At 32.0% G+C, this 27,814-nt stretch overlaps 2 protein-coding genes across 10 annotated transcripts in view; one reads left to right on the top strand and one right to left on the bottom strand.

Annotated features, from left to right (window-relative positions):
• Window positions 1–1,892: 1,892 nt before the first annotated feature.
• Window positions 1,893–24,587, bottom strand: Fak (protein tyrosine kinase 2 Fak). Of its 6 annotated transcripts, none has more exons than XM_015512089.2 (22): window positions 24,235–24,587; window positions 23,936–24,025; window positions 13,170–13,338; window positions 11,611–11,742; window positions 10,652–10,783; window positions 9,291–9,446; window positions 8,969–9,157; window positions 8,766–8,843; window positions 8,445–8,667; window positions 8,281–8,322; window positions 8,008–8,106; window positions 7,150–7,347; window positions 6,510–6,726; window positions 5,964–6,359; window positions 5,797–5,876; window positions 5,051–5,571; window positions 4,149–4,295; window positions 3,945–4,079; window positions 3,778–3,877; window positions 3,566–3,690; window positions 3,394–3,500; window positions 1,893–3,319 (listed from the first exon to the last, which is right to left on the bottom strand). In XM_015512089.2, exons 3-22 carry the CDS (start codon window positions 13,287–13,289, stop codon window positions 3,163–3,165), a joined length of 3,354 nt encoding a protein of 1,117 aa, XP_015367575.2. In that variant the 5' UTR covers window positions 13,290–13,338; window positions 23,936–24,025; window positions 24,235–24,587; the 3' UTR covers window positions 1,893–3,162. The 6 variants fall into 6 exon arrangements, with proteins under 6 accessions (XP_015367575.2, XP_015367572.2, XP_015367571.2 ...); XM_015512086.2 differs by lacking the exons at window positions 23,936–24,025; window positions 24,235–24,587 and adding exons at window positions 16,450–17,256; window positions 19,849–20,114; XM_015512085.2 differs by lacking the exons at window positions 23,936–24,025; window positions 24,235–24,587 and adding an exon at window positions 16,450–17,264.
• Window positions 24,588–25,107: 520 nt separating this feature from the next.
• shot (dystonin-like protein short stop) overlaps window positions 25,108–27,814 on the top strand; it is a 76,919-nt gene continuing 74,212 nt past the window's right edge. For all 4 annotated transcript variants that reach the window (XM_089224795.1, XM_089224793.1, XM_089224784.1 and 1 more), the window contains exons 1-2: window positions 25,108–25,605; window positions 25,731–25,960. In XM_089224795.1, the coding sequence (XP_089080921.1) occupies window positions 25,858–25,960 (103 nt within the window). In that variant the 5' untranslated portion in view covers window positions 25,108–25,605; window positions 25,731–25,857. The remainder of the gene's footprint in view (window positions 25,606–25,730; window positions 25,961–27,814) is intronic.

Below are 27,814 nucleotides of genomic sequence, written 5' to 3'. Positions count from 1 at the left end.
ATTTAAATAGAATTTCTTTGCAAAAAGCTAAACAATTTTAATAATACTTTCATATTATAAAAGAATAGTAAATTAATTGATCGGTTGTAGATTGATCAACCGATTTTCCATACCTAATTATATACAGGTTAGATCGACGATTTTAAGTTAACGAAATAAGACAGGAATGACGTCCAATATAAAAAGTATTTTACTACCAAAGACCAAAGTCGTAACACTCCTATATGGCTATAATATATGCAATTATAGATTAATAGGTACAGTTGTATCGTATCATATGCTAACGTAATTCGTGTAGGTTTTCTTAATACCTAACAATTATTTTCGTATAAATAAGTTTATGCATAAGAATGAAAATGTTTTAATTTTTGAAAGTATCTATCTATTATGCAACGTGGGAGTCCTTTATACCACACGTGACAGCGATCGTACTACGTATAATATAATATTGTATTATTATGTGCACCGGAATTCTTAAAATACTGAATATATCAACGTAAATATTATGACTATTATATGCCATTACCGTATTAGGATTATTATTATGTTTGTTATGTGTTAATGTGGTTATTATTAGTATTCAGTGTTTAAATCTGAAAATTAAATGTTGGTTTTTTACAATGGTATTGAGTCCACGTGTGTAAAGTTGCATATCAATATCAATAATATGATATTATAATTAATAATCATACAATCAATAACCGTGAAACGTGATGTTTTTTTTGCTATCATAAAAATAACAATAATGTACATGTTCTGAATTATTTTAACTACTTTTAACCAGACCAACAACAACGCTGAGATTAAAGCTATCGACATTAGTATTCTATCTAATCTACACTAGTAGTTATAAAAAGCATACTGACCCTTCTATTCACCAATATTAATATTGTTTTAGGGATTTTATTTTTTATTTTTTAATGCAATTTGCATCCACTGCGCTGGTGGCGTTAGCCTAGAGATAGTAAATCCATAAGCGCCCAGAGTGGAAGCATTTGTCCCCTGACTTTTTAAAGTCAGACTACATAGCAATATTTTTCATAGAACATTATACAAGATATAATATTAGATATAAATATCAAAGGGTGACTCTACTCATCAAAATGTCTGCAGGTGCATCGGTCATAGATACAAATTGATTATAAAAATACCAAGTCAAACACATTGCTGTAGCTGAGGGTGTTCCCATCGCGTGATAACGGGTTCGGGAGGCAATGGAATTTCTGCAGGAGCAAGAGTTTTAACAATTTGTGTACGATATGGTGATATTAAAAATATTTTTTTTTACGCAACTTTTAAGTTTATTGACATCTTGAAAATTTGATCTTATTTCTTCCACAACTCTGTGAATTGCATGCGCCACATAGGTTACGCGCACCATTTTTTGATACAGAGTGCAAATGGCTTTCACCATATATGGAGCAGCATCAGATTCAAACATGAGGAGATTATCGACTATTATCCCTTCAGGCTATAATATAAACATGGCTTTATCGAATGCTTTTGCAATGGTTGAATGATTTGTTTTTTTCAAAACATCTGAATGTAACAAAAATATTTTTACTTATAACTTATAAATGTTAATTAAATTATAATTGTGTTCTATGTACAGTGTACTGTACATGTAAGCATTGTAAGCTCAAATTCCTGAACAATAATTTGTCATAAAATTTGTATTTTGACAAATGTGCTTGCCGAAATATACATTATTGTGTTATGCTGTTATGCAGTATGATATTTTGTGTAACAATATCAGTGATAGATACATTATTTACCACATGTAAATTTAACAGAAAATTAAAAGGAATCTAAGTTACTAGGATTAGAACAAATTTGAATGGATTATACATACATATTACCGAAAGGTGAATTACATATAATATACTATGTAATTAGTTTAATGTCATATTTTATTATTTATGTAAAAAACAAAACAATAATAAATTATCAGTGTATCAAAATAATAACATTTGAGCATTTAAAAATATCTAAAATCACATATGAGAAATAATACTAAAAATTAGAAAGACTATGGTTTCCGCAGTTTTTCTGATCATGCTTGTATCATAATTAATAATTTTTATGATGGAGTTTACAATATGTATAAGTATAATGAAAAAGTAAAAATACTTGTACCAATAATGTTCCCAATTTTTTTTCAAATTTATCTGAGAAAAAATTGATATAAATTTATTAATAGGGTTTACATTAAAAAAATTACACTTCCATCATTTTAACCATAATCTAAGTACAATTAATTATAAAACAGTAATATAAGACACAGTAGATAAAAATATCTTTGGTTTTAAATTTTCTCAACTTTGACATTACATTTTAGTATCAATTATAAAATCATTAATACATTTAAGCAATTATATAATTAAAAAAAAACTTAAAGTTGACATTTATGAATAAAATATAGATTTTATTTTCATAGCACTAACTTTAATAAAAATGTTTACAATTAAATAATGTATTTTGCAAAAGTAGAAATAAATTATTAATTAAAAATTTAATTCATTATTTGAACATTCTTAAAACATTGATTAGAAATTTTTTAAACGGAAACCATTAGTTCTTTCACTTACAACCACTAAATAAAACATTCACACATTTGGTTCGATACAAAACAAAAATAAAAATTGGTATTATTTCAACATGCATTCACATCACGCAGAGAAAATAATAAAACAAATAGACTTAGTTTTTTTTTACACACTAGATACGGTTATTGATTCCATTTATTTGGAAATAAGTTACGTAATATATAATATTATTTAGGGGTAAAAATATTTTATGACTAGTAAGACTGGGATCAAAATATTTTTTCACTTACGCACCCATGAATTATAAAAGGAACAAATAATAATTCCAAATTTTAACAGTGATAAAAAGCATATTATTTAAATTGTATATAATATAATATATACTTACATAGCATCAAAGATAATAACTTCTATCCGAAAATGTAAAATATTATAAAATAGCTTTCGTTAATATACTATTTACAATTTTAGTAAAAAAAAATAAATTATTTTTAATAAAGTTACTAGGCAGTCGATTAATTATTACATAAAAAAAAAATAATAATAAATAATTGCAATAATATTGGTGTATGATAGATGCGTAATGAATTAGGAATGCATACTATAAAATATACTACTATGAAGCCGCTACACCATGAGGTTGTTCTTTGGCTGTCTCAGACTGATGACTAATCATTGCTTCCACTTCAGGATATTGCATGCGCACAGAGTCAACAACGTCTAACAGGTTTTTGGCATCCATAGCCAAAATATGGCCCGAAGACAACATTTCTCTATAAAAATTACATTTTAACATGTGTTATTCTTGCTATAATATTACTACCAAGGTCAATTTATTAACACTTACTTGCTATACAAATAATCAACAGCAGTGTGACAGTAATTTTGAGCTAGTTTCATGGCGTTGACTAGCTCGGCCATGTCTTTGCTGAGAACTTTATGTGCCATTTCCACCTGAAGTAAAATAAATATTTTCAATAAGTATTAAGTATGAACGATGCCTATTCGTATTAATCTACCTGTTTGTGAGCACTTTGAGGGAAATATGGTACCAGGCTATCAACACTTGTCAATAAAGCTCTGAGTTGGAGACCAACCTCCTTGACTAGTTCCAAATATCGATCAGTCTGATTTTGTTGAACCCCTATAGATATTCATTAACATTTCATATTTATTTAAACTCTTGTATACAATCTATGATAATTGATAATTATTATATTATTATTTTAACCTTGTGAAAGGGTCATAACAGCCTTGACAACTAGTGTGGTACACTCATATACTTTATCATGAGTTCTGTCCAAATCGGCTGTTGGCGTGGGTTCGAGTTTCTGTAAGTAATATGGAAAGTTTAATAATAAAATAGTAAGCATTTTGATATCTTAGTCTAAAACTTACCTTAATTACAACAACCCGGTCTTCTGTAGGTTTTGTTTTAGTACTTCGATCTAGGGAAGAAGGAGGTGTCAACGATGATCTACCATCAATAGATTCATTGTCTGACACACTGGCTACTAAAGACAGCCGCTTTTTCTAAAATAATAACAAAATTGAAAATACACATCATAAATAGTTTATGAAATCAATCAACATTGAACATACTAAGTTTGTCTCTTCTTCAGCCAGCCATATATTGTCTCTTTCAGACTCAATTTGTTGTTGTCTTAGCTTGCGTTCCAGCTGTTCAACTTCAGATAAAGGTTCGTTATCATACACACCGATCGAGTTGTTTGCAAAATGTTTGGCTCCCTAAATATTAAAAAATGAAATATAATCACATGCTAATCATTAACTTATAAACTATAAAAATAACATGCATAGTGTTTTTTTAAAATTTATATTATTTCTATGTGAACATAACACCATAGTATTATTTGGGAAGGTGTGTGAGATACTGAAATAGCATCATATTAATTGGTTTGCAAGAAGCAGTATATGTTAATTCTATAAAATGTATAATAAAAGGCAACAGCGACAATGTAATACACAAGGCTTGAGTGAAACATGTCGTAAACACTGAACAAGACACTTAGATACAAAACTATCAAAAACAGTTACAGAGTACATGACAGGTACAATAATAGATGCACATTGAAATTAGTGTTGTTAACAGTATGCAATCTTGAAAACAAGAACATTAATTAAAATTTAACCTAATTTTGTGAATGTAAAGAATCCATCACCCAACTTACATCTATAATAACGATTAGAGAAAAATTAATGCTAACATATTATGGGGAAAAAATCTTAACAAAGCTAGTCACTTTTGGCGGTCCACAACAACGAAATCGATGAAAAGATACATATTTTCAACGTTTTTAAGGACATAATTACAACTAGTTTTTTGCCACCCCTTTAACTTTACAAGTTAAAGGCCAACAGTGTTAAGCACAACCCCTGCACATATACTCTTCATGTGCACCATCTACAAAAGCAAAAGATTATCATGCAAAACCCTCAGGCATATATCATTAGGTAAGTCACACACGAACAACAAGCTGAACCTCATCGTTATTCATTCCTCCACCGGTCGCCGCTGTAGCGACAGCAGCAGCGGCGGCAGCGCACGTGCCCAGACTGCCGTCTGAACATCGCCTGCTTTTGTCCGCCGAGTTTGGCGGAAGCGTTAGTAGCGAAGCTGCCCCCGAAGTAAAGTTCCTAGGCAACGTCTTGTTAGTGGACGGCTGGACGGCGACACCACCACCACTGCCACCGTCCATCGGGATAAGTCCCACAGAGTCCATGCTCAGTATACTGTTCCCGGCCGAAATGGTTTTGTCGTCGTCGACGTCATTAAGGAAATCTACGGTTACCGTGTTGAATCCGGTTGCCGGGGTCGTGTACACGGATGGGTTGACGACGCCCCGTTGCTCGTTCTCCTTCAACAGGTGGGCGAGCACCTCAGCGTTTTGCGCCACTATGTACGTGGACACGGGCAGCTCGGACTTATTGTTGTGCATGTCCACGCTCGGCTGACGAGAAGGTTTGGGTGGCGCAGATGGGTCGTCAAGAGAGCCGCTGGATCCTAAATTGTATATATTCAAAATTCACAGTATAATATGGTCACTGTTTATATAGGTTTTTATTAAAAACAACACATTCTTAGTATTCAAAAGCGATGGGCAATAAAAGACATCCCTCGGGAGATGACAAAGACATTAGTCAAATAGTATTACATTTCATCACCCATCCCGCCCTTATTGCCGTTGTTGGTTTTATTCGGTGTTTAATTTTCAATATTTTCGCTCACCCCAAGACAGAGTGTGCACTCTGCGATTTTCTCTCCGGAGCGTTTCCTTCTGCTGGTGTCTCTCTTCGATCAATATCTCACTAAAACAACATAATTAATGAAACCGTATTTTCAACGCATACTCCAAATTGTTGAGGTGTCGGTATTTTATACATGTATCAACGTACTTGAGCACTTCTTTGACATCTCTGAATGTGGGCCTCTTGCTGGGCTCGAACGACCAACACTGCGACATGAGACTGTACAGTCTTGGGGGACATTTGGGCGGCAACGCCAGCCGCTCGCCGTTTTCGATTTTGCCAATTACGTCATTGTTCTTGATGCCTTGGAACGGTTTCACGCCCATCATCAATATCTCCCACATGCACACGCCGAACATCCAAACGTCGCTGGCCGCGGTGAACCGCCGGAAATTGATTGACTCCGGTGACATCCATTTGATCGGCAGTTTGCCCTTTGATGCCTTGTAATAACTTTGGTCTTGGACCCACCGCGACAAACCAAAATCGGCAAGCTTCACGCAGTGGTGTGATGACACTAGTACGTTTCGGGCAGCTATGTCTCTGTGAAAACAGTTTTGGTTCGTTTTAATTAATTCATATTAACGGGCAACGATACATATTATAATTACATTCTCGTCGCGTAACTATTTGTTCGAGTAATATTATTAAATATTAAACACCTTAAACCATAATAAACATCATTTTTTTTACCTGTGAACAAATTTCTTAGATTCTAGATATGACAGAGCTGTGGAAAGTTGATACGAATACAGGATGAGAGTGGCTAAGTCCAAGTGGGCCTGGTTGTTCTGCAAATATGCCCGTAACTCGCCTAGCTTGGCCAATTCCATGACTATCCACACGGGTGGTGAACAACAAACTCCGATCAGTCGTATGATGTGCGGGTGATCGAACTGTTGCATAATGTCTGAAACGCAAATAACATAATTATTATATATCTATATTAGGAACGAAATGTGAATAAATATCACTAATTATATGTTTGTACTATATGTTAAGTTATAGGGTTTATAGCCTTTAAGATCAAATTATATCTGTGTGTACAAGTAACTGTAATATACTTTCATTACTTTTTTTTTTTTTTTTTTTTTTTAAATATTTTACATCGAAAATCATAATATAAATTATTAAAATCAGAAACAATTCAAAACATGCTAAATTTCGGTAAAAGTGTAGAGTCTACACTAGAAGTGAAATCTAGGCATTACAAACAGATTATTATCTAAGAATTAATACAATAAACAGCTTAATAAAACATCCAATATCATCTTAACTCTACTTATAAATAAAAATTATAGAAATTTGATTGTGCGGCAGTGTGCACACTTACACGCTTCTTCCAAAAATTTGTCAGTTGTCGCCATGTCCGCATCAGGCTTACACGTTTTTATGGCCACTGCTACATCATTTCCCGGTTTATTTTTAATTGAACGCATGTGACATATTCCTTTGTGTACATCGCCAAATTGACCTTCTCCTATGATTTCACCCAATTCAACCTGGTCGCGGAACAGCTCATAATTACAATCTAAAAATTAACAATTTAAATAGAGAAAGACATAAAAACGTTTCAATGTTAGTATAAGCGAACTCATCTATAGGTACTGTGTTTTGAATTATCAATAATTCTACATAATAGCGTCGTTTAATATATCAATTATTTTTTTCAAATGGCAAAATAATAAACAACATTCTAACATTTTTAACGAAAGTATTGGAACAAAATTCGTACTTCGAAATAAACTCAGAAAACATAATATATGATACCATAAATTTGAATATATTATAATACAATGTAATATATAATATATAACTTAACCTATATCATATATATATATATATATAAAGTAAAAAGTATAAAGTAAAGGAGAATACGAAAATTCTCATTAATTAAGTATTTAAAAGTATTATACGTTAGTGAGAAAAATGAACTTTTTGTTAGTGTTGTCATTTAATAACCGATTATTCAACAAGTCTCACTTAGCTTGTAATAATATATGTATATACAAGTAGTATATGAATAAAGGTCAATATTGGGATGTTTAGTGGAGAGCGTTTGTTTAAAAATATATTTTATAATATTCAATTAAACATGTCAGGGCACTGAAATCAATATTGGATAATAATCTGTACACGCGTCAAAATAATATTAAAATATACCAAAGATTTTTATAGCCAAATTACGTACTAGCAAGAGTTGAGTAATCGCCTTCTTCTTCGATGGGACCGTCGTCAGGATAATCGTCAGAAAATCTTGAGGGCGCTTTGGTTTTGATTTTTCCAGAGTCTATAAACGATAAACACAGTCAACAACAATATATTATAAACAAAATACATATGTAACACAGATGATGGATTAAATTACATATTATATCGTTAAATATGTTAATACAAAAGTATGATAAACAATAGGTAGCAAATTGTTATTGATTGTGTTTTTGTTTATTTAACACATACCTACCTTTAGAATTGCACGGACATGGAAAACGGTTCCATATAGCAGCTTGGAAATTAAAATTTACAAATATGAACAAACACGTAAATATTACTTTAATGATGTCAGTGATTGTTATACTTTAAAATTGAAATACTTTATTGATATTTATTATTTCATCTGTCGCTCACCTTTTTTATTCCACAACGAAATGTTCGTTTTCCTAGCCAGTTGGCAGTAACCGTCAATCAGATTAGCCAGGCTGTACATGTGCTCGAGCGTCGAACAGCTGAGTACCAGAGGATCGGCCGAATCGGTCACTTGGAGCTGCACCAAGGTTTTACGGTGTGTTTCGCATTCGGATACCAGTGTCTGTATGTTTTCGATGTGAGCGAAATCCGCCATTTTAGTAGGCTGGAAATGCATATCGATAAAAACCAACCAATTATTTCTGTACGGAGCTAATATACAAAAAGTAAACAATTAAACAAAAGTTAAAAATATTTACTTACCGCCGACCCCTGGTTATTTATGTAAGAAATACCGTGTCGCGGTCCGATCACTAAATCCACCGGTATCGTCCAACCAGACTGAAAAATGATTAAAAACACAATAATAGTATCAATACGATAGTCTATCTTTAATATGTACCTACAACATTACGCAATTACAATGAGAGAAAATAAACACACTCTTGGATTTTATTCAAACTTACTCCGATTGAACACTTGAACTGTTCCTCGTCGTACTTATAAAACGACCAAACGAGGTTGAGAAATTGTAGTACGCATTCTTTTTCGGGCGTTTGCGAAAGTTTTTTATACTGTTGCTGAATCATTTTTCGTAAATTCTTTGGTTTCGTAGATTCTAGTATATAGTAAGGCAGAAATTTGTTGAGTCCGATCTGGGCGGATGAACAAAAAAAAAACAATAACCATGTAGCATTATTTATAGGATCGAATGTCGGTATAATCCTGTATATAATTTATGGTTTACTCTATAAGGAAATGAATATAAACAAAACATTTTAGTCTTACTTCACGTTCCAGATACTCCAAATTGGATTTCTTTTCCAACGACATTTGAGGCACTTCTCGGAAAAAACATTTTATTTGTAGACAACAGAGTTGTACAGCCATCTCCGTGTCCACTCGGGTTGCTGGATCGTTTTTTTTCAAATAATCGAACCGTACCTAAAACACGTTATTTAAAGTACTTTAATATAAAATTACTAGACGCATGATGATAACCACACATTAGGCAATGGATAGTTTAGAAACCACCATTCGTTGACCGAGAAACAAAAAACGAATTCAGCCCCATGCTCCCACAAGTAAATAGAGATTACAATTAAATTTAAACTAAACATTGTGACGATATTTTAGCCGATTGGTATTACCTTATCGCGATATATATATTAATAATATCGATTTTACTATTAGTCATTTGTTTTGGTTAAATCCTTGAAATTATTGAATGCCTTTGATAATACGTAGTTATATTGATTATTGTAGAAACAGAAATTTTACATCGAGTACATCATCTTGTTTTTATAGTCATTAATTTAGAAATGTATATATAATTAATTATCTGTTTATCAATTTGCAAGCCACTATCATTTCTAAATACGATTTTTCACTGCATAAAAGACACTTTATATAACTATAGCGAATAGTTATGACTTATGAAGCATGATTTATACATATCAAGTATATAAAAACAATTTTACTTAACGCAGTGGCGGTTACTAAAACTTATACAGTTACACGGTTCAGTAACACTTACTCAACTCAAGTGGGAGGAAGATCATTATAATTACTACCAATTAACAAGAAAAAAGTAAATAGTGTTTAATACGGTCAAATTACTTACTTTTGAAACAGTTATTTTTGTTAGTACACACGAAACGTAATAATGAATTATAATATATAATCTATGAATTATATACACAATCTTATGTATGTACAGATAGGGTATTTATGTACTTGAGCGTTTTTATACTATATATTTATTATGTATATAATTAGGGAGATTCATATACATAAAACATAATACATATACATACGGTTATTAGGGCTGAATCGGCTGAAAATTACATACTAGAAACGTATTACAAGCGTTTCCCACATAATTTTCAATTAAACCTCTGCAGGCGGCTTTGTTTTTCCAACAATTATATTATAACCATTTTACTTTAGCTGATATATATTATATTACGACAACTTGTCTATATGGTTTATCAGAGGTGGAGTTTAAAAGCCTATATATAGGTACGCGACAAAAACCAGTAGCAGGCGGATCATTGTCTTATCAGTTACTGGTGCAGGATTGAAATTTACGATGCACCTACCTATATTATATTATATTTTAAATGCAAGTTTAGAGGAAACGTTCTTACTTGATCATAATAGAAGAAATACGTAAACCGGTCTCGGTCATATAGGTCCTCCAAGTCTTCGGGCGAGTACCGTACGCGTAGCTCGAACCTCCATTCAGACATTGGATACTGTTCGTCGTACTTCTGGTAAATCTATCACGGGCAAAATAATAAATATATTTTGGAATTTTATTATTATATATATATATATATAACACACAGTTTGCGAGCTTATTGTTGTTATTCGTATAATACATAGCAGTGGCGCAACCAGGATTTATTCAAGGGGGGGGGGTCTAAAAAAATGTATTTAACTACTGTTTTTATGTCCTTTTCCTGAGTATATACATACATTTCATTTCTTAATAAACACAATTTGCCGGGTTTAAGACCAATAAAAAAAACACACAATTATATTATTTACATTTTTAAATTTATATTTACAATCTACCTATGTCAATTAATTATTATTATTATGCCAATTAAATTATGGTATAGTCAAAACTCATAAGTCTACATACGTATATATTCTATATCTTAAACTGTAGTTGAATACAGTATGTTATCGACAATCGTTGATAATAGTATTGTTATATGATATTATCTAATGCATCGGATTCGACGTGTTATCAACAAAATACCTAATGTCCAAATCTAATCTAATAACTAATAAGTAATAATCAATCTAATCAATAAGTTTCGATGAACATTTCACGGAAACTTTTAAAAATAAAAATAAAACTATGACATAAGCCAAGGGGGGGGGGGTCCGGACCCGGGGTCTACCCTCCTGGGTTCGCCACTGATATATAGATACATATATAATATATACCAAACAAATCTATATATATACAGGATGGGCCACACTGTGTTTCCCACTTTCCCATAAGGCTAAAATAGAAAAACCGAGAAAACCCAGGAGTCCACTTTGTATATAGATAAAAATATTCATTGCATTATTATCATAATTTTTTAGTAACCTCGGACATTGTACAATCCTGATGTAACCAGTGAACCTCGCCAGATAACGGATGGTACAGCTGCAATCCGTAAACGCCTTGATACTGTAGACACCCATTGGCTAAACGTCCAGTGACTAGAGATATGATACCCTTGAAAACACAACATGAAAACAAAATCAAATGTCATTTATAATCAACGTTTGGCATCCAAAACGTAATAATAGGTACTATAGATTATAGTTAGTGATGAATGATGATATGATGTATACATAGTAAACATGTAGTATTTAAAAACTGTTTGTCGTATCGTAGTCAACATTTTAAATATAATATATGTACATTTCTACAAAATATACAAAATAAGTGAACGTATTAATTGAATCGATCGATATAAGATTTCTTCAAAAATAAATTTTTTAGACATTTAATAGGTATAACCACTTTCTATAAAAATCTATTTTTTAGAAATTTAATTTGTTATTGTTTGATTACGACCAGCATTATTTCAATTTTCAATTCTAAAGCAAAAAATTATAATTTTTTAATATTCAACATTTATACTACCTAATTTTTTGAAAAGTATACCTATTCTTATAATAACATTTATGAATTTTTATAAAAAAAAAGTAGGTCAGCATTTCGTGGTGGATCGTCTCTTCGGTCCTCGGACAGGATAGTGTAATTTTACTGTATTCGATGTGAATGCAATGATTGCATTCGATAAAAAACAATTCTGAGCGGACGAGGGAATCTTTTTAATTTAATTTTATTCATTTCTATGGAGATAAACAAAGCGTTATAAGAACAGCTTAAGAACGATTTAAATAAATAGGTAGGTAATAATAAATAGGGGAAAAAAAAGAAAAAGAAAAAGCTCAAATGTTTTGGAAATTTTACCACGTCTATAAGGTAAGGATAATATAAGTAAACAACCTGAATTTCAAGTTTTTACTGAATTACATCAACAAAAAACTCTCAAAATTAAAATGTCTTTAAATAGCTCAAAAATGGCTAAAATTTTCCGAACTTTAAACCATAGGAAATAAAATCCAAAATACAACAAAGATCTCTTGTCATTTTTAATTTGAAGCAATATTTCTGGTAGAAAACGTCGTCCGTAATTATTTAATATTATAAAATCGTAAAATTGTACGTTTTTCTCCTTTAAACGCTATTATTTCAAGTACAGTTTCGAAAATCTAAAGTACCAGCTCAAGAACATTAACTTTCAGAAAAGATGCTACACTTGATACTTTTGAGCAAGTTTAGAGGGAGAAAAAGTGTTTACAGAATAATAATAATAATAATAAAAAAAAAAATAAACATAATTGTAAAACCAATACATTCCTCGCTCCGCTCAAAATCTAAAAAAAGATATCATATAGTTTAATTGTTTCTTACTAGGTATGTGTAAACTTCATTAAAAATTAAATTGATGATTATGTGTGTATATAAATATATCATTCAAATAATAATCACCTTGTACAATACATTAGGTATAAAATATTTAGACACAATATAATATATTATTTGCGATTGACTTTGTCTGTTGTAATACATTTTTATATTTATTTTACCTTGACATTAATGTTGTCAATGAACTTTACAATATTAAATCCGTTGTTGGGCAAGTGTACTTTGATCGATCCAGTTTTGGCAGCTGGAACCATTGCGGCTCCGCTGCCGCTTTCAGCCATTTCCGTTGATTTGGCCGACGGTTCCACCACCGGCGTTTTGCTACCATGACTGAAAAAATCAGATTTAGATATATTATTATTATTATGGGCTGAATATTTTGAAATATGAACTCAATAATATATAACAAAAAGCGATTTCGCCAACGATCACTTTAAATTAAATTTTCGACGTCAATATGTCCTATCACCAAAAAGAAACTAACATGTAAATATAATATACATATTGAGGGATGGATTAAAATATACATTAAATAATAATTAATGTTATGATAGGTTCTTAAGTCAAATACCTAGCATTATACATTAATATGTTTGATAAAGTTTATCTTTATATGAAGTCATGAAGAGCCTTGGCTTTGGCTCTCATTATTGCTGCAGCAGAATTTAGTAGTATTAATCAACAAGTTGGACTAATAGGCGTAGGAACTTGTCTAAAATGTCTAAAAATGTTTCAAGAAGGTACTAGGTATTATGCCTATTAAGGTTGTTAAATAAGATAACATTATATATGTGTATACTGTTAAGTCATTACTAATTATATACTTATTAAATGCACGCAGACACATCGCATCGTGGGGTCGGTTAGGCGTGCGAGATAACTTATTTTTATACACCTACTATAATAAATTAATAAAGTCTGTATAATATGTATATTATATATTATATTTGCATAATAATAAGGAATTTAATATTGTTGTCAATGCATCGACACACCGAGTTCAAAGGTCAACGTAATTACATATTATACGCTTATTATTACACATTATAATATGTTGAACGGATTTATCCCACGCGTGCGCGATGAAAATGCACATGCCTAATTTATTCCCGTCTACAATAATATATATATAGCTAGATGATGTGCATACGAGGGGGATTCAAAACGTGTATATATAAATCCATATGTATGATATGCATGATATACCAACACGGAAAAATAATCATCCTACTCGCGAGTTCAAAAAATAGTTTATCACGTATAATATTGTACGTGATATTATAATATGGTCATGAATCATTATGATATTATCATCAATATCCATTGTACTTATAAAGTATACAAAAAAATTAATTTTTGTATTATTACGTTTTCAATCATCATCATTCGGTTATGATATACAGATTATATTACCATAATTATCCATTAATTGCTGAAGGATTAAAGTCGTAATGGAAAAATAAAATACAGGCACCTACATCAGAGCCAACTACACGATTTAAAATTCGCAGAATGCAATTTATTCATTTTCTACATGGTGAATACTCATTGGCAAACGGTCAAGCACGGATAGTTTGGTATGTAATACATAATAATATTATATTATCTTCTTAAATTGTTTTATTTTTTATAATATACCAATAAGTAATAGTAGAAGCGTCTCAACTCGTGTATAGACCAAAAACGACACCGTCCCTGAAATCCGCAAACGAGATGTGTAATGATGTGATGCATAAACATTAAACATTTTAAAATCGTACATGAGTTAATAGAAACGTGTAACCAAGTAGCAATATATTTAAACAAACGAATTTATCTTACAAAGAGAACAATAATTTATAGATAAATATATAGTGTGATTAAAATAATAAAAGTAAAAGTATAAAAACTATATGATTGATATTGGTTTTAATATAAAATAAAATAATAATCTAAAAAATATTGTCGAATGTATGAGATTAGACAATTTTTTTTTAGAATAAAATAGCTTGGCTAACGGGAAAAACGTACTTTTTTCACATTCCAAAAGCGTTAATCATTCGAATCGTAGTGCAGCCAAGAGAACGTAAAATAAAAAAAACGTGATGTCGTACAGGTGTCGATAAAGCGAGGTATATACATAAACTAGTAAAAATAATATATAGTGTGGGCATTGGGCTGCCTGTTTGCATAATATATTTGTATATATAGGTATAGAAAGCGAAGAAAGTGACAGAATGGCGTTTTAAACCTATATAACTCTACCTACTTGAAAAATTCACCACGATCCGGGGATCATTCAAGCATTCAACGCAGAATATTATGCATGAGGGGGGGGGAGGACGTCAATACCATTATGATTAAATTAGGATTATTAATAGAATCAATATTATGTTTAATTGTTTTAAAAACATACCATATACCTATAAGTACCTAATTACTGAAAAATATAAAGAAATAAAGTTTCAAAGTTTTGATCGGGGTTCAACCAAATTAATTCCCCACCCAACCCTTGAAAACGACAGACTGCATTTTTAGACCAATTATACAGTTATATATACATCGTCAACCGCAGTTGCAGCAGTTTATGGTTGCCTACGCATTTATGTATAGGTTAGGACCTACACGGCAAAGAACAAAGATGTCTACAGACGAGTTGGCCGAAGATCTTCAGCAGAATAATATATAATATATTATGCGATACGCGAGTCAAATATGTGCGTGGACGCTATATACGCCCGCGCCGACGTAAAAAACAATGTGGACCGGACGAAACGACGCGATCCCCAAAGTGGTATTTCGCGAAGGGCAATTGCTGTGGCGGACGGCGTCTGATACGACGCACTCGTTGGCCGTTGGCGAACACATGTCGCACGAGCGTATATAGCTCGGTGCCGGTTTTCTATCTCGTTTTTCCACGCACACACGACCTGCGAGATCTGGTTCTTACCATATTATAACGTACCTACAGGTACACGACCGTGTGTAAATCATGAACAACATCGACAACAATCGCCAACATCTGCTGAACCATAATACATATTATTATTATTATATGTCATCGCGGGAAGGTCTCGGCGAACACGCGGTAACGGAGGAAAAATAAGTCGCCCACTCGGTCGGTTGTCGTCGATGACGACGACGATATACGGGCGCACACACCTTTTTTTGTCTTTCGAGGTCGACCGATGGCAAGACGATATATAATAATAACATAATAATATAATATTATAATATGACATAAAATAATATAATGGCGTAACGCGAATACAGTAAAAATATTATCTTTAAGTGCCTATATATATAATTATGCACACATATAAAGTAGCCACGATTGTATTCGAAGTGCGTATAGAACATAAAATATAATAATATAATATAAAATATTTGAAAACGAAACGAAATGACTGCAATAATGAATATAATCATAATCTACGGAAGGCGCGGGTGTCGTCGTCGTACCTTAACCGCTTGAAACGCCACGTGTGCGAAACGTTCGAGAATCCTCCGTTGTTGCAGGTGGTCATGGCCGCGGCGGCCGCCCGTTTGCGCACGGCCGCTGGTTCCGTGGGGTTGCATCCGCCCACCACCGCCGATGATCGGGACGACCCGCACGACGACCAAAACTTGGCGGCCAACTTTCGTCCACTTGTCCTCAAACCGTCGCGGCGTTGACACTCAGTCACCGCACCGCCGCCGTGGTAACTGTGAGGTCGGAGCTGCGGCGGCGACGGTCGGGGGCGCCGTTCCACGTTCACCTGGTGCAGGTATGACGACCGGCGGCCGGGCAGCACGCGGTCAAGCGCGCTGGCCAACATCGTGGCCGCTTTGGCGGCGGTGCGAGTCGCACGAGTACACCACCGACGCCGCGCGATCGGTGTTCAGAACGTGCGGTGGACGTAGTGTATGACTGTATCGGTGGCGGCGGCGGCAGAGGATAAACCGTCGTTTTTTACCGCCGTACATATTATTTCGTTGACGTAGTCAGTTTTTATTTTTGGCCTTTAGAGTATAGCTTTCTCAAACACAACACATGCGCAACGCAATTTTTGTATTTATATGATAATGATATGTTGATATAATATTATTACTATTATTTTTTATGATTGAAGTACGTGCGCGAATGGGCGTCGGTTTTCGTTATTATTAAAATATTTTTTAGGGTATGGCCGGTTACGCGCGTAACGGACGCAACGCGTGCAACAACCAGGGACGAAACAGGAACTATTGCTGCTGCTGCTACGGCCGCAGGTGTGTCCTCGTAAACACCTTATAAACATAGTTAACAGAAAATACTGAAATAAAAATAATTTCATAATAATATACGTATAAGCACATATTATACGAAAAACCTCCCAGCGATATGAAGGCACGTGTGTGCACAACACAACGACGTATGGTTTACTTTCACTGCAAAACGTTTATGTATTTTATATATATACACGTAAATAGCGTTTTATGTGTGTACCTATATATAATATTTCACTAAATCGCATTCGAAGAGATTTCCAATCGCGGGAAGAAAATCCGTTCACGAAAAATCGACTTTTGTAAGTTTTTACATCCCCGTTGTCATCAGTAATATGTGTTTTATTATCACCAACTTCATAAATACCTATATGTATTATAATAATTTACAATGTATAATGAATGGTATGATTGCGCTAATGAGTAGGCGCTGGTTGGACGTGTGGAGGAGGTCACACACGCGGACGACACTCCGCTAGAGGGGGTTTATTCTAGATGAGGATAATAAAACCGTTCGTTTCCTTATCCCCTTCTTTGGTAGCAGCGCAATTTATGTAAATACATCTTTTTTAAGTGTCATCGCATGTGCAGCAGTGCGGTATAAGATAAATTGGGCTAAATTTAGTTTAACCTGTCAACCGCAAAGGGACCAATGCCAAAAAAGTGATTTTTTACCCCTTCCGCATCTTTACCATCCTTAAATGGAGTACGAAAGTTTTTAGTTATTTTCAAGAATAATAACCATAGACAGAAAAAATTTTTTTTATTATATCATACACCACAAGCATATTATAGATATATAGTTGCGTCAGAGATTGGGAAAAAACGAATTCCTATACGATGCCCTTGGTATAGAATATAATATACGCACAACAAGGTAAAACGTGGGATGGGCTTATCATCGGATATTTATTATTAAAAATATTGTTCTTTAGTTGTCCTAATAATGCTATCCAAATTTAATATTTTGTTGATTTTCAATACAACAATATAAGTACAAGAGATATTTATATATTTTGCGTTTCAGATTTCTCGAACGTCAATACTATTAAATAAATGTACTGTGTAATAGGATAGGCGTATAATATTAAGGTATACTATATTAAAGGTCATGACACATTTCTTTTTGAGTCTAGCGATACATAGACATTAAAAATCTATTAGATTTCAAGAAAGGTATGTTAATTGTCAAATATAAGTAAGCATTTAAGAGTAATTTGAACTTAAAATCATTAACAGAAACCTTAAATGTAGTTCAAATCTGATGATAATTTAGTGTTCGTCGAAGACAAAATGACTAAGCCTGCGAGATAGTGTTAAGAATTTGAATATATAATAAGTTATTAAAACTATAATTTTTATGGATACAGTATTCTCTACAGATTGGAATCTGGCGATAGCGTTTCATGAATTAGGTACATTACATCTACTTATAGATAAAAATTGTCTTTAACCGGAAGAAGTTGCACACACAATTTTACAATTTATTATTTCATGAATATAAAATCAAATTCTATATTTGAAGATCTTCGTGAGATTAACGATTTAATTAACTGAACTACTGCAAAATTTGCACTATTTAATAGTATGTATAATGAACTAGCAAAACGAAAATTACATTTATTGGACATAAAAGTATTTGATAGTTTTGAATACTTTAATGATAAATAATATGATGTGAACTAAATTAGTTTTATAATGGTAGGCTAGGAGTGTCTTAATAGTAAGGTCGTTGTATGATATGGTTAATTTTTTGAAATAATTAATCTTGATCTCTTAATCTTACCGTTAAAATAGGTACGAGATTAAATCGGTCAAAATTAAATAAATTAAAATGCTTCGTTCAACTATATATTATGTTATATGCTATATCCTGGTTGTGTTTATGCAGAATTTTCTGTGATAAAATGCTAAAACTGATTTACATAAGGTCATAAAAAAAATTCATAATCTAACGAATTATTAAAATCACTCATAATCAAAACAAACATTAGTACATTATATTGTATTTTGATTCATTGTAAATAATTAAAAAAGTTATACTGAAATTTTAACATAGTTAAAACACTCAACTTCATAATAAAAAAGAAACGAACAAATTCGTCATCACAAATAACTTTCACAACGCGTATACACAGATGATAAATCTTGAATAAATGTAAGTACCTTTCGTATGCGCTACTGATTGTTCATTGGAATGAGATGTACAGATTTGGCGATGTAATTAAATGTTTTGCGACACATTATTATTATCATAACTTTAACTATCGTCTTTAAAGTATAATGTTTTATAAAAGGTGGGAATAACTATGGTTCATTAGAATAATATATTTTGTTTGTACCACTAGGTAGGTACATTAAATTAAATTTAGATATCTTTTTTATAGGTTTTGGAATTATATTTTTAACCTAGGTTGTCCTACAATTAAATATTATTTTTATTTTTTATGTGAAAACAATTATATATAATTAAATTGTGTGTACAACTTTTGAATGACCATAAAATTAGTGATAAATTATCAAAAAAATGAAATAAAAATAATTCTCATTAAATTGTTTATCCTATTATAGTTACACACATATAAAGCCAGTAATCACCAAAAATATATATACATTTAACTTGCACACAAACTCGATTGGGTTATAAAATAGCGATAAAATATCAGTTCTTAAAAATTTACGACCGAAATTTAAATATATAATGAAATAATATATATATTAATAATCGTTTTAGATTTCATCGTCGGTTATTAAACTAAACACACGAAATATAAAAATGTTAAACTTTAAATTAAAGCTTAATCACTGATCGCGAACGAAATACGTAACAGCGATACAGTCACGACCGGTCGCGGTAAGCCAATGCAGCAGCTCACTAATAACCGGTAAATACTGACTAGTGACTGGAGCTGGATTAAAATTAATATGAGAAGACCCCATATACGCGGACTTGGACTCCTTCCAGTCTGAATAAACACAGTATTGTGTGTAATTCAAGGTTTTCGTGGTGCTATCTAGTATTTAAACAACACAAAGACGACCCATTAGGTTATTAATTGGCGCCACAAGACTACGTTATAAACACATTAAAATATTGGACCGATAAAAATACCTATTATAACTTGGTCGTATAAATAACAATTGGTATCACAATCATAAGTTCTATTTTTTAGTTTATCTTATCTCCCCAGTGTTAATTGAATTTAGATAACCACTCCTGATATTTTTTTCCCTTTACATTTATATAACTCATAAACAACTAAAAGTTTTTAATTATATGTAATATTACTCACGCATTTCGATTCAGTTTATTTCGATGTAGTTTGGACTACATCATCAACTAATGGTTTCAGGTTTACGTTATACGGGATGAGAAAAATATATGAATTTTATTACTTTTAAACGAACATTTATTAAATTTAAATAAATATTTTAAGTTTTTAATTTCTAGATTAAGTTCACGGACATTCTTTAAAATTTACATTTAACCTTAGGGCTTAGATATATATCTATTTAAAATGAATAGTATTATTGTAATTCAAGACGTATAGGTATGTAAATAAATTAAGTATGAGTTAAAATAAAAATGTATAAATATATTTAAATTCTATCGGAATTTATGTTCACAACAATACGTCAAGATGAAATACAATTTCAAATGAATACCTAATTTTACAAAAATGTACAATTATATTCAGAGACAGTGTCAGAATTTGAACACTCAGAACATAGGACCTCCGTGTACTCTAAATGGCTTTAACAATGACCAATTATTAAAAAAAAAAATGTATTAATGAGTTAGACGTTACTATAAATACTAACACAGTAACACCTACCAAAATATAATTATATGAGTTGAACAAATTATCATTGGTAACCCTGTGGCTTATTGGATGATGGTAAGTGGGTAGGAGTATACTTATACGGTGTATATTATCCATTTCTAGCTAGTTTTAGCATATTATATTATATATTTATATATATTATTTATTTAAATTTTTAATTTAGGTTGATACATGGGTATACAAGTATACTGTTGTATAGTACAGTACCTACACCTATTAAAATTTTCAATGACAAACAAAATATTCTATAATTATTTGCAATTTCTAGAAGGTGCTTAGTAGATAATAAAAGGTGATGGTCAAAATATATTTTGAGAACCTAGGACCAAAATATGATATCTGAAATTTTATGTCAAGTACTTTTAATTCGAACAAAAAAATCAGTCTAGTTAACATCATATGTAATATTTAATTTTCAGTATATTTTTTGAAAAATAATAGAAGATTAGAAGAAATATCCAAATTTGAACTTCTTCAAGTACAAATTACTAATATTTAATTTGCATAACAAGGTCTCAGAGAAAAAAAATTATTTTAAGCAAAGCTCATCATTTTGGTACACTATCATGTATGTATTACAGTATTTGTATATTAACAATACAAAATTTACAAATAATATGGAAGATGTTTTTCAAACTTTAAAATACATTTTTTAATTTACTCGTTCAAAAGCTTTTCATACTATATGTCATACAACTCTAAGACTGAATAAGAAGTAAAATGCATTTCTTTTAACTAATAAATTGTAACACATTGAAAATTTGAATTATTTGACAAATTCAATTTTTAAACTTCTATAAAGTATACTTTCCATTTTAAATTATAGACCTTTTTTCTTTTTTAATCATATTTTAAACTGAATTTATAGGCAATTCAAATATTTTGTTAAGATTTTATTGTGTGATAAATCCACAACACTAATTATAACCATAACAATTGTCTTATTGGATGGACTAGTTGTGAAGTTGTAGTTAAGACATTTTTGTTAATACTTTAAATATATTAATTTTGTTTGTTATTGAAGTTTTTGATCTTAAGAGATTTTTAAAATTTTAAGATTAAGATTATTACTACTAAAACATGATAAGTTTAGGTATTTTTTGGAATACCATTATAGTGAAAATTTAAATATTTGAAATGTTTAAATATAATTATTATAATTTCACCTTACAACATGGTATTTAAATGCAGTTTTTTCATATTAACTACCAATATTTAAGTAAATAAAATATATTTTAATTTGTAGCTCATTTGCTGAGAAAAATTGCTCGGGTGGAGATATTTTAGAAATTTGTAAATTTCATTGAGATAGGTAGGTGTCTTATTTAACTTTTAAAACTCATAACTATTATAGTTTATTTAAATATTAAATGTATAAGAGTAATTTAATATTTAAGTCTACTTAGGTAATAAAAAAACAGTTTTATTGGTCATATAATATTTTTTTTAACTTAACTATAATGATTATAGTGAGAAATATAAAGGTAATTGTAACATAATTCAACCCAGGAACGATTTATATTATCTGTGTAATTATATTTACAAATAATGATGGTCAGAATATTGTTGTAATTTAAGTAAAGCTGACGTTCAAAATTTAAGAAAGAAATAGCTACTAAGTATAATGTTACTTAAAATATACTAAATAGATGGTATTTATATTTAATGGGTTGATAACTAATCCTTTTATTGTTAAGAAATAGTTATGGACACAGAGTGGTAGGAAAAATGAATAGCTCCTTTTTGTATTTTTAACAATATAATTGTCTTAAAAAAAGTGTAATTAAATGTAAAATACAGATCATTAAAATATAGTTATACATTTTTTTACCTATTTAATGCAATTCCTCATACAATTTCTGTGGTTATTCGTGAAACAGTTACCTTTATAATTTTTGTTTTGTTATATTATCATACTAGAAAAATAAGCTCTTACTTAGGAGATAACTTTTCAGTGTCAGTAAAAAATCAATACAACAAATATAATCAAGTTGATACAAAAACCATACAAGTATTTGAATTATGCAATGAGGTAAATATTTTAATGTAGGTATTATGTTAAGTTTTAAAATATTTTATTTGAAAAAAAATGAAATACCTAATTAAAGCATCTTTGTTATTCTATATTATTTTATATCTGCAAATGAAAATAAAATTATAGATAGTGGTTTGTATAAAATAATTCTGAAAATAATTATGTTTGTAAAATAATAATCATATTAAGAAACAAAAGAACAATGAACATTTAGCAGATGTTCTAGAACACATATGTTGAAAATATGATGTCATATATTTCATAAAAAAAAAAAAATATGTATAATATTATAATATATTACACATGGTAAGTAGCTATGTTTGATTTAGAGTTATTTTTTGGTGTAAACTAAATAATGTAAGTATACAATAAATTAAGCATAATAAAATCATTATTGTGTTATATAATGTAGAAGTACCTACCTACTGCATATAATACTATGAATTTTTAAACATTATTACACAAACAGGTTTGGATGATAATTGGATTGATGTTATACTTGATATTAAATAGTAATATGTTAATGATGTGTAAAAATAAAAATAAAATAAAATATATATATTAGAATTTATACAGTGGTAATTTAAACATCTCATACTTAATGAACACAATAAATATTAATGAATTTAATAAGGTCAATATTTGTATTTAATTGATAAATGGGTTTAAATTAATAGTACTACATACCAAGATATTTGTTTTTTTTTTTTTTTTTAATAGTAAAAATATAAACTTTCTGTGTTCAATAAACGTTTTAATTGAATAACATAATTGGAAAAATCTGGGTTCACTAATGTCTAATAGTCTATAATCAACTCACTTGAAACTCCATGACTCCTTAATTATATGTCTTAACAGGATGTTCTTTTCAGGCAGGAAGTACCGCCACCATTTGTTTGCAATTCTTTGACTATAGATAAATTACAACAATATTGAAATGTAAAACAATATAATATACATACTCAAAAGGAAGGAAACGTATGTTAATTTGTACATAGGACAATAGGACACAAATCGAAAACTGGACTTGGATTATCACAACAGTAAAAGAACGAAAACTTATAGTGAGGATTGTAGTCTGTAAGATGAGCAAATATGGGCATGGAGCCAACTACATACCTGATATACGTTGATCAGCAAAAACAGCGTTTAACAAATTGTTTTTGAAAAACCGATGTGTATAAAGTATTAATTTGTTTGTAAAAAAAAAAAAAAAACGTAAGACGAAAAATTGCCGTCGATAATAACAATTATTGTGAGTTATGTTTGGTTGAGCGAGAACGTTATGGAAATTGGACGGTGGAAAATATACGATTTATGAGCATCAAGGCGGCAACGGTGACGTCGTAAAAACGTTTTTCCTTTTCCGTATAGCACCGCGGTGGCACAGGCGAAAATTTTTTCTGTGCGTTTGTTATTATTATTCATGAATCGCCAAACACTTCATTATCACGACAACAAAAATATGATATTATTTATTCATTGATTTTTTTAGCATATCTGATAAGCAGGTTGTCCGCCCGGCAGGAAGAAAAACGACGTCGGAGACGGTCGAGTCCGGGAGTCATCGACCCGTGGATGGCTGCGCCACCTGTCGGCTGGGCGTTGAAACGCATCGGAGTTTTTAACTTTTAACAACACCTCAGCGGCTAAACGGCGAACAGATTGCGTTAATTACATTTTAATTTCTTGCGAACGATACACGACGTACATAATATAATGTAGTATATCAATGGTCGAGAATCACGTTGTTGATGAAATGGCGATAGGTTTTTAAGAAAATTGAAAGAGACGTACAGGCTTACTTGTTAGTGAAACCGTTAGACAGCAGCACAGCGCCCGTGTCGTTGACACTCACTGCCGAACGCGTTATCACAAGCGCTGTGCCGTTATCGTATTCGCATCGTGACTGGTCACACTGCTCGGCGGGCACGAGTGATTCAATATCGTTTCAATCGTTCGAGTACCGAAGTACCGAATATTGTTATTATTCGCGTACGCGGTATGCCTCTGGTACGCTACGTTTTTTACTGTTTACTTTTATGATATTCTCCTGTTCCACGCGTCGTTTTCCCCCAGTCCATAGTTTATTAGTGTACTCATGTAGTTGCACTTTCTGTTTACGGAATTATCATCTCCGCGCTTATATTTTTTTCTTGTCGCTTCGCCGGGTCATGCACCTCGTATCGTCGTTTTCAGCTCGTTGATCGACACCGCACCGTACTGATCCGTCTCCCGTCGGTCCAGATTTTTTTTCCACTGTACCGATAACGATATACAAGGCATTAGTGTCCCCCGGTTACCGGCCCATCGGCTCAGGCATTGCGGTCACTCAGGCCGGCAGTTACTACCTCGCAGCCAGCGCCTCGACCACCACCGCCGGTTCGTCAGCGCATCGCCTGTCGACGTTCCGCATCCGCGATCGTCGAAACTCAGAATTCGCATTAGTAGCGTGTATCGTCCGCGTCGTGGTCGTCTTGCCACTTACAGGTACAAACAACAGTAGAGCTATGTGATAACCGAGGATAACTGATGTTGCTCCCTAATTTAAGATATATATTTTTTTTAATTTTCATTTTACTGAAATAAAATTTGAAATCGACTTCGGTCTTCAGGATTCTTACATCAAGTACTGTACAGTTCTCGCAGCTGCAGCCGATGCCGACCTGAGTGTACCGTGTGTTGGCCGTAGACGGGTCGGTTACCGCTTGCGGCCGATGAGTTGTTTGAAAGCCGACAGTCATGGATTTTGATTCAGACCAGAGTCTTAAGGACTGGGCAAAAGACAAACCGCTCAGCATACTCCAGTTGGATCCAGCTGACCGTGCTGTACTCCGAATAGCTGGTAAGTGAATATATTTTTACATTTTGTACTGTTTGATATTGTTTACCAATGATTGTAAATACACTATATAATAAGGCTAGGTATACATAATATTAATTAATGGGTTGGATAGAATGTTAGGAATTGATTTTTACCCTCAGGCAGTGGTTACCCCATTCAATTCATGCTCTTGATTTAGTATTCATAATGCACATCACTCTATAATTAAGTTTAGTTTACTTCATAAATGGTAGAAATTGCTTTTGCTTGTTAAACAGTTTTTATTTTGTTTTTATTGCAACCATGTGAAGCTCAACATCTAGGATAAAATATTGTGTGCTTATTTATTTTTGTTATCATTACTAGAATAATTATGTGATTATATACACTCAAATATTAATTATCTGTGTGACATTGTAATGGTGTACAGAATGGTAGAATCAATGTTTCAAATATTATTTTATTTTAATAATTATACCTATAGGTATGAAAATATGATCAGAGATCAAAATAAAGTTTTTTGAATTTGGTATAATATAATACATTACACAGAGTTGTATTTTATAAGTTACTGTGTCATTGTTAATGAAACAAAAAGGGGTAACAGTAAGCTATTCAATAATCTGTTAGTTATTGGGTTGTTATTATTATTGATATTTTAGACCTATGATTTGGCCTAAATGTTTTTGACCTTGGTACGGATTAACCTTACCTGTGGTAGTAGTATTGAGTACCACACCATGCAATCGCAACCTTTTTGTGGTAATCACAGTTCTATATGATTATAATTGTATAGGTATAATAGGTACTGTGGATGAAAAGTTGTCGACTCTCGATCCAAATAAAATAAAAATTAAACGTTAATGGCTCGTTTTTCGATTTTTTTCATGCTGCAACATTTTTAAACGTTGACAGGCCACAGGCCGTCGGAATGGAAAAAAAAAATCGCTCATTGTTATTATTATAGATTTTTTATTCAAACTCATTCGACCGGTTCACCGGTGGACCGTTTTCTTACGTTGTATATAATTTAAAAAATAACAATATTACAATGCCGATAACGTCTTATCATCGTCTGTCCGTCGTGGTGTGGCGGTGGCACACGTGTGCCGCATAATAAAAACATTAATAATAACATCGGAAATTATATTCGTGAAGGGGTCCGCTGGCCCAGTGAACTACAATTATTATTATTATTATTAATATATTTATTATTGATCGATGACGATGACTGCGTAAAAACGTATCATATCGTAATGTACCTACAACACAGACGGTCGTGATAAATGATTTACACGCGGGCCCGCGTTAATTTGCATATTTCCGTGGTGGCATAATGATTGAGAGGTTACGTGCGATCTGTGCGTGGGCGTGCGTATTATTATTACTATTATTATTTTTAAACGCTACCGCCGTAGACGCCGCTCCGTCTCGACCTTGTCCAACAGCCGCCCGTCCGTCGCCGCCAGACACGTTCCACAACGTGTGTACGAGATCTCGGATCATCCGCCACCGTTTACCTGTCGTTCGCGGCGCCCACCTCAGATATTGTATGCCTCGAGGGGTCGCGCAGATCGGGTTTTTGGGACGGCTCCGTTAGCCGGAGTCAACTCGTCCCGTTCGTTACGAGCACAGCATTGTATAATGATCCACGTTCACGTTCGATTTGTGTATCGTTTTACTTACCATTATCGTGTTGTCATCGCTATTTCGATTGGCAAATCCGATGCACAATGGACAGTATCCTATTCACATAATATTATAATACTACACCGCGTTTCCGTCATCACCACAACCCGTTACGGCGTCCGTGCGGATAACATAATATAATAATATACACATATTATTATATTTAATATTATAATACATTGACGG

The sequence above is a fragment of the Diuraphis noxia genome, unplaced genomic scaffold (assembly GCF_037042655.1).
Source record: "Diuraphis noxia isolate RWA-SAM2 unplaced genomic scaffold, SU_Dnox_SAM2 contig0003, whole genome shotgun sequence".
NCBI classification, from domain to species: Eukaryota; Metazoa; Arthropoda; class Insecta; order Hemiptera; family Aphididae; genus Diuraphis; species Diuraphis noxia.
The sequence above is the reverse complement of the archived record's forward strand: the minus strand, read 5'-3'. Positions and strand labels throughout refer to the sequence as shown.

Coding starts and splice junctions, on each gene's coding strand:
- Fak (XM_015512086.2), bottom strand. CDS start 16,805: ATGTTGGCCAGCGCGCTTGACCGCGTGCTGCCCGGCCGCCGGTCGTCA. Junction 9,158..9,290: donor TGGAGTATCTGGAACGTGAA/GTAAGACTAAAA, acceptor TCATCCGCCCAG/ATCGGACTCAACAAATTTCT. Junction 3,878..3,944: donor ACCGGGTTGTTGTAATTAAG/GTAAGTTTTAGA, acceptor TATTACTTACAG/AAACTCGAACCCACGCCAAC.